At 30.9% G+C, this 19,176-nt stretch overlaps 2 protein-coding genes across 3 annotated transcripts in view; one reads left to right on the top strand and one right to left on the bottom strand.

Annotated features, from left to right (window-relative positions):
* Positions 1 to 11,428, top strand: part of LOC106464542 (protein bicaudal C homolog 1-B-like) — a 63,173-nt gene extending 51,745 nt beyond the window's left edge. Inside the window, 8 exon segments of the mRNA XM_013924686.2 lie at positions 2,614 to 2,760; positions 3,814 to 3,988; positions 4,859 to 4,992; positions 5,632 to 5,774; positions 6,088 to 6,190; positions 6,801 to 6,946; positions 7,177 to 7,273; positions 10,745 to 11,428. Of these exon segments, the coding sequence (XP_013780140.2) occupies positions 2,614 to 2,760; positions 3,814 to 3,988; positions 4,859 to 4,992; positions 5,632 to 5,774; positions 6,088 to 6,190; positions 6,801 to 6,946; positions 7,177 to 7,273; positions 10,745 to 10,869 (1,070 nt within the window). The 3' untranslated portion in view covers positions 10,870 to 11,428.
* Positions 11,429 to 12,079: 651 nt separating this feature from the next.
* LOC106464540 (ATPase family AAA domain-containing protein 1-B-like) overlaps positions 12,080 to 19,176 on the bottom strand; it is a 34,984-nt gene continuing 27,887 nt past the window's right edge. For both annotated transcript variants that reach the window (XM_022392271.1, XM_013924685.2), the window contains 3 exons: positions 17,517 to 17,567; positions 15,906 to 16,054; positions 12,080 to 12,708 (listed from right to left, as the gene is read on the bottom strand). In XM_022392271.1, coding sequence (XP_022247979.1) covers positions 12,579 to 12,708; positions 15,906 to 16,054; positions 17,517 to 17,567 — 330 coding nt within the window. In that variant the 3' untranslated portion in view covers positions 12,080 to 12,578. The remainder of the gene's footprint in view (positions 12,709 to 15,905; positions 16,055 to 17,516; positions 17,568 to 19,176) is intronic.

Genomic DNA, 19,176 nt, shown 5'->3' with positions numbered 1-19,176 from the left:
AACTGATTACTTCTATGTTTACTAATGAATCATTTAATATAGTGTATTGTTAACTGATTACTTCTATGTTTACTAATGAATCATTTCATATAGTTTATTGTTAACTGATTACTTCTATGTTTACTGATGAATCATTCCATATAGTTTATTGTTAACTGATTAATTCTATGTTTACTAATGAGTCATTCCATACAGTGTATTGTTAACTGATTAATTCTGTGTTTACTAATGAATCATTCCATATAAATAAACATAAAAGTAATCAGTTAACAATACAGGAATGATTCATTAGAATCAGTTAACAATACACTATATGTTTCGACAAAATTTGCTGTTATATTAAACATATATTAAAGTTTTTCTTCATTACCCATTCAAGCCGTCTCCAACCATTATTATAACTTTAACACACTTGTTATGAAAACTAAATAATCATTAACTATTAGATTACTACATGAACTAAATAATAACTTTTACACTAAATAATCTTGTATATCCAACAAATATTCATAGGTCTCTTTCATATCAAACCTGTGACCTTTTTATATTAAAACATTTAGTTACTCTTCAATTCCTTTAACTTAAGTGATTACTAAGGGTATCCAAATATAAAGACTATACCTATCATTAGCAATATACTTTATCAAATGATTCATTACTAAATCTAGAACAGTGCTAGAAATTGGGTGTCAATACTTGTGGTGGGCAGAGTACAGATAGCCCATTGTGTAGCTTTGTCCTTAGCTTCAAACAAACAAACAATACTAAATTTCGACATGACCAGTTAACAATATACTGTATTCAATGATACATTACTAAACCTAGAAGTAATCAGTTTTCAATGCACTGTATTGAAAATACTTTTCTAAACCTAGAAGTAATCAGTTTACAATACACTTTATGGAATGATATATCAGTAAACACAGAATTAATCAGTTAACAATACACTGTATGGAATGATTCATTAGTAAACATAGAAGTAATCAGTTAACAATACACTGTATTAAATGATTCATTACTAAACCTAAAAGTAATCAGTTAACAATACACTGTATTAAATGATTCATTACTAAACCTAAAAGTAATCAGTTTACAATACACTGTATGGAATGATTCATCAGTAAACACAGAATTAATCAGTTAACAATACACTGTATGGAATGATTCATTAGTAAACATAGAAGTAATCAGTTAACAATACACTGTATTAAATGATTCATTAATAAACAGAAGTAATCAGTTAACAATACACTATATGGAATGATTCATAACTAAACCTAGATGTAATCAGTTTTCAATACACTGTATTGAAAGATACATTACTAAACCTAGAAGTAATCAGTTTACAATTCACTGTATGGAATGATTCATCAGTAAACATAGAATTAATCAGTTAACAATACAGTATATGGAATGATTCATTAGTAAACATAGAATTAATCAGTCAACAATACACTATATGGAATGATTCATCAGTAAACACAGAATTAATCAGTTAACAATACACTGTATGGAATGACTCATTAGTAAACATAGAATTAATCAGTCAACAATACACTATATGGAATGATTCATCAGTAAACCTAGAACTAATCAGTTTTCAATACACCGTATTAAACGATTCATTAGTTAACATAGAATTAATCAGTCAACAATACACTATATGGAATGATTCATCAGTAAACACAGAATTGATCAGTTAACAATACACTGTATGGAATGATTCATTACTAAAAGTAGAAGTAATCAGTTAACAATACACTATATGGAATGATTCATTACTAAACCTAGAAGTATCAGTTTACAATACACTGTATGGGATGATTCAATAGTAAACATAGAAGTAATCAGTTAACAATACACTATATGGAATGATTCATTACTAAACCTAGAAGTAATCAGTTTACAATACACTATATAGAAAGATTCAATAGTAAACATAGAAGTAATCAGTTAACAATACACTGTATGGAAAGATTCATTAGTAAACATAGAATTTATCAGTTAACAATACACTATATGGAATGATTCATCAGTAAACATAGAAGTAATCAGTCAACAATACACTGTATGGAATGATTCATTACTAAAAGTAGAAGTAATCAGTTAACAATACACTATATGGAATGATTCATTACTAAACCTAGAAGTATTGTACATTTGCTGTTATGTTAAACTTTTATTAAAGTTTTCCTTCATTACCCATTCAAGCCGTCTCCAACCATCATTAATCTCATCTATTGTTCAGACTAATGAAGGCCTTTGACTGAGATCTTTAATATTACTCTGTTAATGTTTTATCATATCTTCAGTCCTTAATCTGATCTGACTACAAATTACATTTTATTGCAGATTATAGTGATGTATCTTAAATATTTTTATTTTTATTGCAATTCTGTCTGTTAAGGTGATGCATGTTAAGTATTTCTTTAATGGGGATTCTATAAGTCATTGAGAGTCAGGCATTTCTGTAATGGGGAGATTTATTTCAGTTATGGTGATGTTTGGTAATTATTTTTCATGGTGATCCTGTCATTTAAATTTTTTAGCTTGTTAAAGTATCTTCTAGGTTTCTAGTAACTGTGAACTGTACTAGCTGCTTTCTTCTCACAGAGTTTTCTGGGAGCAACAGCAGTAGGAGCAGTAGTATTTCTAGTCCAAACATCAGTCCAAGACAAAGTCCAATCCACTCCATATGTTCAGAATTTTCCAACAAACTTGGGACTGCAGATGATCGGAATGTTTTAATCTCAGATAAGGGTTAGTATAAATACTTGTTTTCTGATTTTAAAGTTAAAGGATAAGGATTGAAGAAGAACTTCTTCAACATTTGATATAAAGAAGTTTACTCACTGTTACTTTAACAAGTTTATTTTGAAAATTCTTATTTTTCAAATACAGTAATTTTTCACCAGTGAAAGAAAAGCTGTTCAATGAAACATGTAGGATAAAAAAATCACGACCAATGTATTCATCTTAAAAGAACAAAGAAAATGGGAGATATTCGAATTTGTTCATCTTCTTGGGATTCAGATAAAGTAGGTTTTTTCATTGGAAAAAATTAATATTTCGGTGATATTTTCTTCCTAGTATAGGACTTTGATAGAAGGAAAAACTTTTTTTTTTTCCAGAAGTTGAAACCTAAAAAATTAAGAGCATCCTACTGAAAAATCTATCTACTCAGAGAGAAACCTTTTTTTTTTAATGTAATGATTTTTTTTTTTACTAGTTGAAACCTAAACTGCTGATGGGACTTGACAGGAAGTCCTTCTTATTCCCCAAGTGAAACTTAAACTGACAGAACTTTGAAGGACCTTATTACTCATTTAGTTAAACTCAAGTAATTTTAAAGGACTTTTACTCATTGAATGAAACCAAAACTTGTGGAAGGATCTTCTTACTCACTGAGTGAAACCTAAACTGATGGAACTTTACAGGAAGGCCTTCTTACTCATGAAAGAAATTTAAACTGATGGAATAATAATGGATGTTCTTTTTACTCACTGATTAACACCCAAGGGAAGGGTTCACAAAGACTGAAGAGTAAATTAATTCTTATTAAAGAAAGCTTACTTACTCAAAGTTAAATCCAAACTGACTGTTGTTCAAGAAAGATCGGGTTTTTCAACAAATTTTATGTTTATTTAAGTCCTTTACTTGTGTCAAGTACTTAACACCATCATGTACTTCACACCGGTATAGGAGTGTGTGTTTTTAAAAGTGTAAAGAAAAGTTTAAAGTTAGAATAAAAATCTTTCTTTATTTTGTAATCTCCTTAAGTAATTTTTATGCACGTTTGTGTTAAATTACTAGGCAAGCCATATGGATGGGATAAGCAACCATGCTTTCCAGGAACTACAGGTTGTCCACGACCCATTTCAGGGAGAGGTTTGTCTATGAACAAGGAAAGCAGTCTTGGATTATCAATGGCAGGTGGAACAGGTGGCCCATCTTTATCAAGAACAGTCTCCACATCTTTACTAGCAAAGTAACATAAAATAAAATTTTTCTATGTTGAATCAAAACACTTTCTATTGTCAGGCATACTTATCCTATAAGCTTTTACAATTTTATTTTACTTTGATTAGTTCTTTGTTTAGAAGATTGATACTGTTATTAGAAGTACTGTGGACCTAAGTTTGCATTAAAAGGTTAAATGATCACCTTGACATGAACATATAAGCTTTTCAAAACCTGAAATACTGTAAGTGTTTTGTCGAAAACCATGTACAACACTATATGTAACCAAGTAGTCTTAGTATTTAGAGTGTGGTAGCTGGTGCATTATTGACAATTATTATAGTTAAGCACAAGTGCTTCACTAACACAAGCCTTCAATGGTTTTATTGTCTTGAAATATTTACATGTTCTACAGTAATTCCTATATGCTGGATCTGACTATTTACATATTTTTCACAAAACGTCATAATGCAATACATAAAAGAAAGACCATAACACAGTTTGGAGACTAAAAGATGTAGATTTCACAAAAAAAAATCAGGATGAATGAGTATGCATATTCATTTGACATCAGTGTTCTTCCCTTTTCTTCAGTTTGTATTTTTGTTAACAAACATAATAATAAGAAATGTTTATTGTGGTAAACGAAATAATAATTTGATCTAAGTAAGAGTTTTTTTCTTCCCAACTTGTAAAAAATCTTTATATAATAGAAAAAAATTATTTTCAAAATCTGCATAGCTGAATTATGGAATATCCATTATTAAAAACAAAACAACTTTCATGAAGTTTATATTACCAGGCTTGTGTAATTAAAGATTCTGAATGTATTTTGTACTTGAAGTTCATAATTTTATTGATGTAGTAATTTTTGTGTTTTGAAATTTCTTCTGTGTAGTGGACCATTTCATCACTACAAAAGCGTTTCAGACCACAAGAATGGGTGTGATCCCAAAGCTGTTGGCTGTGAGAGGGTACTTAAGAATGACTTCCCATTTGGTTATGAAGAAGGAATGTTCTTAGCTACTAAGGGTAAAACAGGGTATTTTCAATAACCCAACTTTTTCAAAATGATTAAAGAATTATTTTAAATATCAAGGTTCAGCAATAAACTTGAATTAGTGTACACATGTTATGGATTTTAAGAACTTAGAATATTTGGCTATGAATTTGAGAGATACCGGAAAAACAAGACAAATTTAGAACAAATGCAAAATAAAAAATCAGATTGGTCCAAAGCTTCAAAGGTAAGTTTTATGATGTCAATGAAAATATAGCATAACTAATATTTAAAACTCACCTGGCCTTTTTTTTTTCTTTTCTTAGTGGGCATGTTTTGTGTTGCTGAAAACTATTTGAATAAAACAGATTTCCAGTATACTTAACTTCTTGTTTAACATAATGCAAGTTTCTGCAGTTTTAATAAAGATTTTCAATGTGCCACTTGGTTGTGTGTATTTCTTAACTGTATGTTTGTAATTAGTACAGGTTTAGGGAAGTAACTCAATAATTTCACAGAATTCACTTACGTAAGTGATATTGTTTCCTTGAAAATTTTAAAAGGTGTGCTAAAGATATTGAACTTTAATGATCATCGTAGTAATGAGTTTAATGAAAAAAAATACAATAAAAATCATTATGACCAATTTCTCATTTTTTTCAATTTTATAGCAATGCAACGTCCTGTCAGTGCTGAGGCTAGGGTTCCTACAAGTGTCTGGTCTGGACAGGGATTTTCAAAATCAACACCAGAGTATTTATTTAGAAACAAATTGCGAGAATGTCGAAAGCGAGATGATTTTGAAACACTGAAGGTAAGACTGAAGCTCATACCAATGTGAACTATTCATTTTACCTTTGATTTACACACATGAATGATTGCAAAAGGCTAGTGTTAATAATTTATTTTATTAATAAACTAAGCATTTTAATTTAGTCTGTTACACACTTCAAATTTGCATGACCTAATAATGCCACTAGAATTTGTTACCGTTATTATAATTGTTTTGATATCATGTAATAAGAAATGTTGATTTTCATTTTGAGTTCACAGCTGTAAAGAATTAAATTTGTGTTACTAGCATTCTAGTGTTATGTACTGATGTTTTATTTTATTCAATGATACAGGAGGAACAGTATGATTTTAGTTCAGAGTGGGGATTTAACCATAAAGATCTTGCAAGTGTTCAAAATTTCAAATTAATGGAGCAGAATCATCACTTCCAAGATGGTATGTATCGTTTCTACATAATCTATGCTTAAAATAAACAATAATGATTATAACCATATAAAGTACTCAAAATCTTGTACCTTCCATTAGTGATTGTATTAGGTCATTAAAAAAAACAACTATAAATATTGAAATGTGTGTGGTATTATTGTTATTCTTCAAAAACTTACACTAAACTAACATGAAATTTGGAACTTAATTGCTTCTTTATGGGTTCAAATGAAATTCTGCTTTTTTAAGTATTTATCCTTTTGACTTTATCCAGGTTTTGCCAGTCTATGGGCTTCCAATGAAGTTTTTAAGGGAATACACTTAGTTTTGGTTATTTAGTTGTAATGAAAAGTTATATGAGAATAACTGATTTCTATATGGTAAACTCTTAATAAAGTTGTGTACTTAACATTACTACTATTTTCTACTGAATGTTTGAACTAAGTGTGTGATAAAGCTATGTAGATCTAAACTTTAAGTTTTGGAATGGATTTAGTTTGTGAAGATACAAGTTTAGAAAGAGGTAGAAACAGTTAAGATGATTTACTGGTTATTAATTTATGGCTTATAGTTAGAACAATGGCATTTATTACTGAGATATTACCACTTTTTTTTCTAGAAGATAGTCTTTTCTGCAACAGTAATTACTTTGATAGTGTATACCCAAAAGAGCCAGTATCATTATTGGAAGAGGTGAAAGACTTACCAGAACTCTTTTGTAAGTTAGGACTGATGAAGTACACTGATTTATTTTTACAAAATGAGGTAAGTTTATAGCCCAGTTAAACATATGTTTGGCTGTCTAAGCTCTGTAATTGTAAGACATAGCAATGATTGAGTGTTGTTTTAAGCTAGTTTTAAAACATAGATGTCTTCGAAAATGTTACGCAGCATATATTTCTGTTGTAATGTAAAACAAGGATCTTAGCATGATGTGATAGTAAAGTTAAGACCAAAACTTCATTAAAATTGATTGAATTTTTGGTTTTATTTAGATTGACCTTGGAATATTCCTAAGATTGACAGACAAAGATCTCCAAAATTTAGGCATTCCTTACAGTCCAAAGCTGAAAATGCTAAAAGCTATATCAGGTAAACAACATTTTACTCTGTGTTAACTGCTCTTAGTAGATTTTTTTTATTTTCAATTTCAAAAATTGAATGTTATAATTTGCATTCAGTTCAGCATTCTTTGATTGCTATCCCTTTCGTGTATGATGCAGAGAAATTCCGCTTGATACTTGTTTTTGATAACATACAAGTGACTACATCTTCTCAGTCTCTTCTACCAAACTTTCCCATCTTTAACAAAAGTAGATCCTTTAGTGTTTGGCCCATGGGCCATATGTTTTGCATCACTGCAGTAGAAAAACTACTACTATTGTTGAAGAAGAGAAAGTTACCTCCTTTACAAAACAGCAAGAAAACTATTTTAAAGAAACGGTGAACCTTTTCTATTAAGTATTAATTTTTGTTAAAGGCAAAACTGGCTAAAAATTTTGTTCTGCCAGCTTCTTTTGTACAGCCCATGACACGAAATTATAGTGCGCATAGTTGAAATCTTTAAAAATTTGATGGAAATATTTTTAACCCCCAAAGATCATGACCTGTTTCATTCATTAGTTTTAAGCACCATGTCACTACAGCACTAAGAATATTGTTGTAAGTGGAGTACAATAAATTTAATGTAATTTGTTTGTTCACATCTCGTGACGTAGTCAGTAGTTTTTATTGAGTACATTTTACTGTTATTTATAGAATTGTTAAGTACACCCAGTTTTGTCTGTTATTAATAGTTTCTGCATCACCATTTAAAAGCCTTCAGAGTTAGTAGAAAATGCAAAGGGGTCAAAAATTGTTCGGAGGAAGAAATATGATGGCCTGCCAAGTCTCAATCACATTCCAAATTGGACCCAACAAAAAATTGAGTTGTGCACCACTGCTTTGTATAGCATGTATCCTCATTTATCAAATCTACCTTTTTTTTTTATTATTTGGGAGAGTTCTTCTATTCTTCAACAAGAAATATGGACTTATGTTCTGGGGTTCAACCAAGGTTGATATTACTTTGCTTCTGTTAGTTAATTCTGCCATCATCAAGAAATATAGGTTTTTCTGCTGATCTATGTTGATTCATCTTTTCTTAAAGTATAGAATGCTCCCTGTCTTTAACAAGGTTTAAGTTCCCTTATTGCTTTGTATTAGGTTTTTCTGCTTTCTTTAGTGTTTATCTTACCTTTAACAAGAGACAAAATCCCTCTGCTGCTTTGTGTAGAGCAGTGTTCTTCAAACTTTGTCCCATGACCCAGTGCAAGAAAATTGCACACACCCTTGATTCCCCCCCCCCTCCCAAAAGGGGAAAAAAGTTGTCTGACAAGAATATTTCTGAAATTATATTAATTGGTATGGTAACTTCAACCCTTTAACTTCATGTAAACATTAGATGTTACTCAAAAGAAATTTACTTCAGTAAATATACAGCTAAGAAATCAGTTTGAATTACTTAATGTGACAAGTGGGCCTTCCTGTTGCTCACTATTTTGCCCCAATCTGGATCACGTAATGAATGTGCCACGCTGTGCTACTGAGTCTGTTTCTCTCTTTCATTTTTAACCTTGTGAGAGTGGAAGATCCAATTTCCCACATGTAAGTTGTTGTAAAAGGTAGCAACAGAAAAACACTCATCTTACTTAAAAGTGGATATTCTTTGGAAACACTGATCCAAAATGATGACAAATTTGATAATTTGTGTTTCATTTGTGTACTGTTGCAGGTGAGATGGAGCAGCTCATTTTCTTGTTTAGGTGTCAAGTTAAGTCCTGTAATAAATTCAGGGTTTTCAAAAGCACAAAGAGCTTTCACACAGTGCTTTTCTTTCAAAACTTTCAACTTCTCTTCAGAAAAATTGAATAAAATTGTCAGACAAAGCAGAGATATGTAACTGTATGGCACATTTTATCTCGTTCAGCTTTTCTTCATTGACACTGTTCTCTTCAAGGTGTTGCAAGTGTTGGGAACAGGTAGTAGCTCAGGTGATCACCTCAAAGTCTGGCTTGCCACAATAGTAATGATTTTTGAAATACTTGGCTCTGTTCACAATGTCACAACAAATCGTTGTCTCTTCCTTTTAGCTTCAAATTAAGCTCATTCAGAAGTGAAAAAAAATGTTAGATAAATATGACAACTTCATTATACAATTGTCATTACAAAAACAAATCTGCCAAACCTGACTTTTTTTTCAACTAGAAAAAGGAGAATCTCTTCTATTATATTATGCACCCTTGTAAGGACCCTGTCCCTTACAAATACGGAACTTCAATGTGATACATTAAATGATTATGATTGGATCCCATATCTAAAATCACTTTAAAAGGCTGACTATTAATCGAGCTTCCCTTAATTATATTAACCACTTCTTTTAAAGCTACAATGAGATTATTAGGAATATCCTTGGAAACCAAGGTTTCATGGTGAACAGTGATTCCAATTAATGTTATTACCAGTTGCCTCAGATATTTTTTTTACAACTCCACTATTTCTACCGTTCATGTTTGCTGCATCATCATTTGTAATTCCTTTACCATTAGCCCAGTCCAACTTGTATTTTCCAACTATGCAGTCATCCAGTGCATTGAATATCTCTGACCCTGTTGTGTTTTTTGTTAAGGTTAGACAACACAGTAAATCTTCCATACATTTCTCACATAAAATAATAATATTTTACAATTTGAAATGTCAGTGCTCTCATCAAGTTGGATTACAAAATCCCCAGCAGACAGTAGATATGTAATGAGCTTGGTTTCTAAATGCTCTGCAATGGTACGTATTCTCAAAGATATTGCGATATCAATTTTTCAGAAGTCATCAAAAATTCTATGCACTATATCCAGAGAAGCAGACAGTAGATATGTAATGAGCTTGGTTTCTAAATGCTCTGCAATGGTACGTATTCTCAAAGATATTGTGATATCAATTTTTATAGTGCATAGAATTTTTGATGACTGCTGATCCAGAGAAGCTGGGAGAATAAGTTTTTCAGCAACTGTGTAAGCCATTTTCTGTTGTGTAACATATGCAACTAAATATGATGCCAGTAGTCCTTTATCATTTAGGGTGGTTGACTTACTAAGCACTTGTGCTGATAGCTTTAATTCATGTTTTCTCCTTTTGAAGTATTCAAAGAGATTATCAACAAGGGCTGTATGTTGTGCTTCTAAGTGTCTTTTTAATTTTGACAGTTGTAAGCTCTTGTTAGCAAGAACTTCTCTACAAATAATGCACTGTAGCTTGGAATCTTGGTTTCCATTTCTACAGTTAATGAAGCCATACCCTAAAAAAGCACCACTATTCTGCCTTGTTTTTCTTTTTGGTAAAAGGCTTAGAATCAGATGAATCTTGCATAGTGGAGGTAGTAAATATTATGGACTAAGACTGATTCTGTATTTAAGTACACATTTTTCAAGATCTTGTATATAATGTTCATTATAATACTGTAACAATATTAGCTGTGTTCCTGAAATACAAAGTTATTAAAAGTTAAGTAAATGATTAAACTACTTCTAGAAATGGCGAATCAGACCACAGCCATGGAAAAACAAAGAGGTTTTTCTGTTAACCAAGGAGTAGAACTGCATTCTCTTCTCTCAAGACTAGACCGTCAGCGACCTTCCCCAAGAGTGGGCGACTAGTATCGGTGGAACAGGTTAATTAGGTTTTATCTCAAATAGTGTAATATACGTTTTTGGTGGAACACCCGATGTTGGGTTTAAGTAAAGCATTTTTCATTGTTTTTCATGTAGAGTTTATGTTTAGCCAAAATTTAAAACCTATATATTCATTCATTCAATTATGTGGAAAAGAAAAAATGAAAAAACCTGACAAATACAAGATTTTCATACAATCTATCAGTAAAGGTTTAAGAGTTTGAAATTTGAACCCAACTTATTTCTGCATGCAGTGGATAAAAGGTCTTTTTAGTTTCCAAAACTAAAACTGTTGAACTTCACTAAGTAGATGTGTGATAATAAATACTACTAGTGCTTTTTTCTTTGTTGGAACAAATGTTTAATTTAAACCACTTAACTTGTACAAGGAATTTTTAATATGAGTAACAGATTTTCTGTTCAGTGAAATGACGTGTCACAATTTCTTTAGTCTATACCATAAGCTGTTTACCTAGAGTTCTACATTAACAGTAAAACTGTGTGTTTGGTTGTATAAATCCCAAACTTCCAAGACCTTCAGATATTAAATTGATTTGACCAATTTTTTTTTTTTGTATATAGATACCTCTACAACTCTCTTATACAAATGATTTTATTCTCAATGACAGGAATGCTAAGTTTCAACTTAAAATAATATTAAAAATGACATTAATGGAGTAATGCTATTTATATCGTTCTCAGTATACACATAAGAGATGTAAAATGTTTAACATTGTTCTCTTAATATTAGATTTGTACATACTCCAGTTCTTCCATTTAACCAAAGATTTTAACTTTTACTAAATTTGTGATATTAGTATACTAGTGCAATTTGTCACGTTGCTTAATTAGTTCCAATATTAGGATGTAAACTATTGTTTAAAAAAAAAAAAGAGATAAAAATAACATTTATTTTCAACATTATATGTTCGTGTAGTATATAGAAAAATGCTATGTTCCATTTGTATTAAACTAATTTTATGTAACAAGTACATACAAAATAGAGTTCATGTTTTCAAAACTGAAGCTCTAATTTCAGTATCATACAACAGTGTACTGAGCTTCTTTGTGTTTCTAACAAGTTTTTGGAAAGGAAGAAAGCTACTATTTTTTCCATTCTTGAGTTTCAATATTTTCATTTGTGCCATAAAACTGCAATACTATTTACTAGTCTAGTAACAACAATAAGATACTCTAAGAAGTTTAAAACTGTATATTTTCATATTTTCGTACAGGAAAGAAATAAAGGGATTTTATTTTCCTATGTTGTAAGGCATGTATAATTTAGTAACTAAAAGACTGTTGTTTTTTAATTTTGGGTACCTATACATTGTTAGAACGATTACTTCAGATTTAAATGCACAAAAATTTGAATTTTAGTAAACTTGGTGTATCAATTTCTAATTTACTAAGGTCTTACAGGTAGAATAAGAAATTTCAAACTTTTTGTCGTTGATCTGAAATTTCTAAAAACCACTAGTCAACCAGAAGTTAGAAAATAATTTTTTGTCCATTAGAAGATGGTGTCATTTTCTTAAATTATCTAAGTTGATTTCTCTATTAGGTGAGTAACATCTAATTATCCATGACCATCTCAAGCTTGTCTTTTATAAAATGTTTGCAGACAAATCTCTACATTTCTAATAAACTTAGCAAGTTATCACAAAACAATGAGGGCTAGAATATCATTTTGTTCAGTCTACAGGAATTGACTGTATAGCTGACAGCGAATGCACTTTCGAGTATTTCATTTTCTCTAGGGCACAAATAAAATCTTCCATGCTGATTGGTCGAAGAGCATCATAATAATTTTCTTCATCTTTGCTATACAAAATTAATAAAAGTTTATCTTATAAACTTGTAAAATAATTGAAAATCTAAATTTTGCCAAACAAATACATTTTGGATTTGTGATCAGGGTTAAGACAAATTTTTTATATTCACTAGTGTATACATACACAGAACGTTTATTAAAAATAACAGGGTAATTAATAGATAGGGAGAAACTGTGTATTTCTTTTTAACATTTTACATATCAAATCCATAGAAAGCCAAAAAATAAAATTATATAATCCTTTAGGAACTATAGAGGTGTTACTGATCAGGTTGCATACACATCCTGGGAAATATTGATATATCTAACTTTAATGCACGTTAGAGAGATGAGTGCAATAAATAATTTTTTCTTTTAAGTCTACATTCATATATTGAACAAATAAATAAGAATTTTATAAAATTTCTGTGGGATCTGATTGATTTTAGCTTTCAACAAGTGCTGGAAACTGATCTGAGCTATGAGTGACATTCTGATTGATATTGCACGAGACTTGGTACAAACTAAATACTACCTAAGTTCAGCATTTGATTCATTATTTCTCTAAGTTTAATTGCAAGTCACTGTTCTAAGCAACATTAAAAATACTTTCTTTCTTCTTAGAATTTCTGATTCATTATTTTGCCAATTACAGTAGTCATACAACTTCTAAATAAAATAAAAAAATCAAAAAAATCAGTGACCTATGAACTCTGCTTTCGAAATGGCATTACCTTAACCTTTGTCAGGGTAAGTATAATAGTATTGTAATTTTTTCTAACAACATTCTTGAAGATAAATATTAAGTTATTTCTGTGTATTATTTGAATTATATCAACTTATCCCAGTTTGCCCCACCTTTCCAAAGCACTCGGGTTATAGGGTTTTTATTCATTTCTATAAACTTATCAACAATATTCAAAAAAATGAGGATCTGAGTCATCAACTACCTAGGCTTATGTGAAATCTTGTCCAAGGAAAAAAATTCCATAGCTTTCAAATATATATATATAATTTAATATGAGAACTATGTCTAAAGAAATTAGAAAATATTAAATTCCTCTCATTATCTTTATTTTTCAACCTTACAGAGCTCCAGCTAGACAATATCTCAAGAAACCATAAATTGCTGTTCAAACCAACATCTAACTGTAAGCTACAGCATCATAAAAGGGCTGTGGCAATAAAACTACTAACACAGAGAGAAAATCATGTAAGAAACAAAACATTGATAATTGCAAGGGGTGAAAGTTTCTTAAGAAATGAAACCTATATTTTGGAAGGGGCAGACAAATTAAGAAATGCACTGTTTAAAAATGCTTTATTTTTCTTTACAAGTTACACTCTATAATTATTACAAGATCACAATTCTTAAGATCCAGTTAAAATTAACCTTACTTAAATTTTGAAGTTTCAAATGCAGGTGTGCACTCTACATTTGAATGGTGCATTTGCTAAAAATAGTGTATTTCCACATTAGCTAGATATATCTTGAAAGTTTAGATCATAACTCAAAACACCAGAGAATTTCTCAACATGTGATGTTGCAGTTAATAATGAATTTCTTACACACTGCATAAATTACACTTTGAAAGTGGGGTATAAAGTTAAGGAAGGTGTTCTTATGCATCCCACAAAGTGGCTAAAAGCTGTTTAATACATTGCAAGAGAAACAGTTGCAATCTCCTTTATAACAGTATCTTTCAAATAAGCCAAATTGTATAACTGTCAAGACACGCCTAACGTTTTGGGTAAAACCTCACCTACAGAAATACCAAATAACACAAGCTCTCTTGACATACCTACTATTTTAGTTAAATTTATCCCTATTAGTTCAGTGATTATTAGATATGCAATCTAATAACACAATGAACATGGTGCAACCATAATGTTGCCTGTACTACATAGCTAATGCACAGATGTGCAGAGCATTGTAGAGTTGGCCTCTACCACATAGCAGGGATTATTGTTGAATTGTATACCAGATGATCTCCCAAAACTGTAGTACCGAATAAATCTAACAATCATAAAACCATATGGCTCTCCTATAACAAATCTTGCATCTGTAATGTCTGCTCCATATCAGCCACTTCTTTTGTTACCCTGAATGCTGCTTCTCCTTTGAAAGCACTTAATGAGGATCATTCACATCAGGAGCTGATAGGTCCAGTTTGTCTGTTAGATAGTTATTAAGCACAAAGCTACACTATGGGCAATCTGTGTTGTGCCCACTGCAGAAACTGAAACCTGATTTTGAGCAATATAAACCCTGAGACATACCACTGTAGGGCCAGCTAGGTTCAAGCTCCATGCAGTATGCCTACACTGAGTTCATATGCTTAACAACAGACCACAAAAAACACATGCTGTGCATTTATTAAATGGGCAACTTTTTCTGTTCATCTGAATACAACTTTGCATTCTTCATATTCTAACCTCTTCACTGTAGCATCACTTATTCAAACATGTCAAGAAATTCCAGGACAGTCTGCCATCATGAAGATTTATCATTTTTTATATATATACAATAAAAGAACAGAGATTAAAATAAGACTTGCAAACTATTTCAGACAGTAAAAATGCTGAGACTTTGATAAGTTTTAATTTAAAAATATTCTGCAGTTGAAAGTACTTTTTGAAGAGATATTGAAAACCTCAGTTTCAATTATAACCATCCTTACTAAACCCTGCAAGATATATACCTAACCTCATAAGGACTAACTCTGTGACACTTTTAGGATACATCATAGCAGTCATTAAAACTTTTGGCACCATAATATTTACTGAATATCATGAAAGTTGAGTAAAGAAATGACTGTAGTTTCTAAAAATAGAACTGTATGTCTGTAAGAAGAGTTACAACCTCAAAATAAGAACAATATTACATCTGCAACAATATTAAATGCTGAAAATTGGCAAAGCAATGGAACCAATAGACCTTGTACTGTATTTTGTCAAAATCATGCTAGATTACAATGTTTTTTTTTCTTTGCATAACCTTAAATTAGCCCAGTATGGATTTCGGATCAAGATTTGTCTGGGCAGTGATTTATGGTAGATTTACACACACTTCTAAAGTGAGTAGAATAACTCATAGAAAAATCCATTGCAGCTTAACACAACTTATCATAAATAGTGGTATTACATTTTCTGTTGTGTTTTATTGAGCACGTACTCAACACCACAGATTTTATAACATATGGCTTACCATTCTCTTACTTCTTTTTGTTTTGCCTCTTCCTTAAGGTAGTCCCTCACCCTATACAAAGCAGCAATGCGGCATAACTCTCGAAGATCACTCCCTGAGAAACCTCCTGTCATTTTTGCTACATCAGACACACTTACATCTTCACAAACCTATTTAATTAGGTAAACAAAATAAACACATCTAACATGTGTAGTCAAATTTTATATACTGAAGGAAAAATTAAACTGTTAAATAAAGTTTAATTCTATTACCAAAGGATAGTGGTTCTGAAGCTATGGGGAGTTGAAGTGCACCAAGGGATAGTGGTTCTGAAGCTATGGGGAGTTGAAGTGCACCAAAGGAAGACACCAACTGCAATTATTATTTTTTAACTTTTTTTAAACCCATATTTTTTTGTGCATTCTGCTGGAATTATTTTCATGATGTCCTAATAATTATCATCATACCTTATAAAATTTCTGGTCTAATTATAAAAAGTGGTTAATAAAATGGTTTGGATTAGTTTTCAGCAAAAGAGACAAATGTCACTGCCCAATGGGTAAGTTGGGATTTTCAGCTTACAGCATCTGCTCGGGTTTAAGGATTTAAAAAAGGTTTGGTGACATGAAAAGAAAAAAAAAGCTGTTAGAAAAATAACTCGGAGAAAATTATCTCAAACAACTTTTGTTCCTCTTGCCAAGTCAAATCTCTTAGCAATCTTGACACATCAGACTGGTATTGCACAGTGCAACCTCTCAAATCAAACTTATGAGAGGCACACTGTGACAAAGTCTGAAAATAACAGTCACATAACGTAAGGTAATTTTGTATTTATTCATGCAGATTTTGTTAGTTCATATTTAATATTTCAGCAAATAATATTGTTTTGCTTTAATAAAAATTACGTGTTTTTGAATTCTACTCAGATTAAAAAAAAATTTCTAAGATAGGATGGGGTGAAAGAAAAAGTATATGGAACCTAGCTTATACATGCACATTAAATACACATATACTGTTCATCTACTTACTGCAGTGATGATAATGCTTAAAGGAAAAAAGCCTAATAAAATCTTAGAGTTCACTGATAGGCACCAAAGGTGCTCAGTATGCTCTTCCATTTTGAATATTAGAAACAATGGTTTATTTTATACAGTTTACAGACATGATGCTCTTAAAAATTTTACAATAAATTAGTTAAAATTGTAGAGCAACTCCATGAAACATAGTTTACAAGTTTATTTCCATGTCTTGCATAAAATCAACCTGTTTAATGAATTCTCCCAGCTTTGAGTTCACTGCTTGTGCTTTACTACCAACAAATGTAATTTCAAGTTCTTTCTCCAACCAGTAAAAAATGAATGTTTTTAACCAAACTAAAAAATTCTTTAACGCTCACTTCATCATGCTGCTTAATAATTTTGACATTTTAAAATTAAACTGAAATGCAATTTTCAACAACTTTTGTGTGAAAACTATGCCATTTTGTAAGATCAAGAAAAAATGTTTACTAGATTATAAAATAATTGGTCAAAAAATCTAGTACTGATAAGCAAAATATAAATGTTGAGAATACTTCATTGTTAAAATTCTACACAGCATAAAAAAATCATATTCTAGTAAACAATAACTTACCATTTCATTTACAAGAATCAAGTTCAGGATCCCTTCTCTTTGGGGAAGATTCTACAGAAAGAATAAGATTAACAAGATACATAGTGAAAAGACTGACAGTTTATACAAAACATATACTGTAACTCTAATCAGAGCTTTTAATGATATTTATATTGATCAAACATCTACAATGTGTAACTAATTTTAGAAAGTTTTTCTATGGTTTCTTGTGCAGTCTGAATGGAATGAAACATGTCTTGACCATAGTCTTCTAACAAGTTTTTTTGTAATTATTTTATCTTCAACCATTGGTACAAAATATAAGGATTATTTAATAAGTAGCATTCTTCACATTACCCAAACAACAATTTATAAACTGCTATTAATCAAGAAGTTTTACACTGAATTGTCCACCTGTTGTACAATAACATATAAAAGAGAAGTAAAAAAAAACAAACTATAAACAAGTCAGAATACAATATAAAAATTCACTGTGCATAACAATGAACTTGTGTTGTAGCTAAATCAGAACTTTTGACAATTACTTAAAACATCTGGTACAAAATCAAAGAATGTCCAAGATGGTAAACAACTAAAAAATACCTGGTAGAGCAATAAAAAGTGTAAACATCTGGCACAGTAAAGAACCTTTGAACAACATCTCTCCTAAAATGTGTCAAACTGCAATCACAAGTCTCTTCGTAGTTGACCAAATTAGAAAAAGACTACTGAGAAGAGATGTAGAACTATCTTTCCATGTGACAATCACAAGGTATGTGGCAAAGGAGGACACAGTGCAACTATTCCATGAAAAACAAATAAGTTCTTTGATCAGTCAAGTAACACCTCAAGCTGAATTTTACACACAATCTCAGCCAGATTTAGCATGCTCCAAAATTAGAAGTTTGGAAAAGTTAGTAATTTTGTAGGCTTGTTCTCAAGCTGACAATAATTTATGTTTAACACCAATTAGAAAGTCACAATGTAATCTGGAGAAATCACAGGAAAATGACAACCTATAGTCAGACTAGGCACGTATGCTATGATCACCCATACACAGGACTCCCATAACATAACGAACATTGTTGTCTATCATACCCTGCTAGCTAAAAAAAATAACACAATAATCAAAATAAAAACTCTTCAGAAGAAACAAATGCACAATACGTAAAAAATTTATATTTTCAGCATACAACACAAAAATATAATATACCTCTTTTAAAGTGAAAATTTCAAAGTAAAACCTTCTACAAACAGAATTAAATAAACAAGAAAAATATTTAGTTAAAAAGCTTTGCCTTTTAAAATATTTGCCCTTTAATTATTAAAGTACAATGCAAGGAACATAAATAAGGAAAGGTGTGTATAAAAAGTTGACTGTCATAGCTTCAAGAGGAAAGAACCTAGGAACCTGAAATTTTGCACCCATACTAAATGGGCCCTGAGGGCATGCACTTCAGTATTAAGACTAAGCCCCGAGGTACCCCATTTGTGACATTAATCCAGTTTGATTGAACTCCATTTATAACAACCCTCTGCTTTCTTCCATCCAGCCACTCTATCCACTTTACTAGCTTGTTCTCCACACCTATAGAGATAATTTGTTTTACAAGCTTTTTATGTGGCACCTTGTCAAATGCTTTCTGAAAATCCAGATACACCAAATCTACACTCTTACCTT

The sequence above is a fragment of the Limulus polyphemus genome, unplaced genomic scaffold, assembly GCF_000517525.1.
Source record: "Limulus polyphemus unplaced genomic scaffold, Limulus_polyphemus-2.1.2 Scaffold1682, whole genome shotgun sequence".
NCBI classification, from domain to species: domain Eukaryota; kingdom Metazoa; phylum Arthropoda; class Merostomata; order Xiphosura; family Limulidae; genus Limulus; species Limulus polyphemus.
Note: the sequence above shows the minus strand (reverse complement) of the source record. Positions and strands in the feature narration are given on the sequence as shown.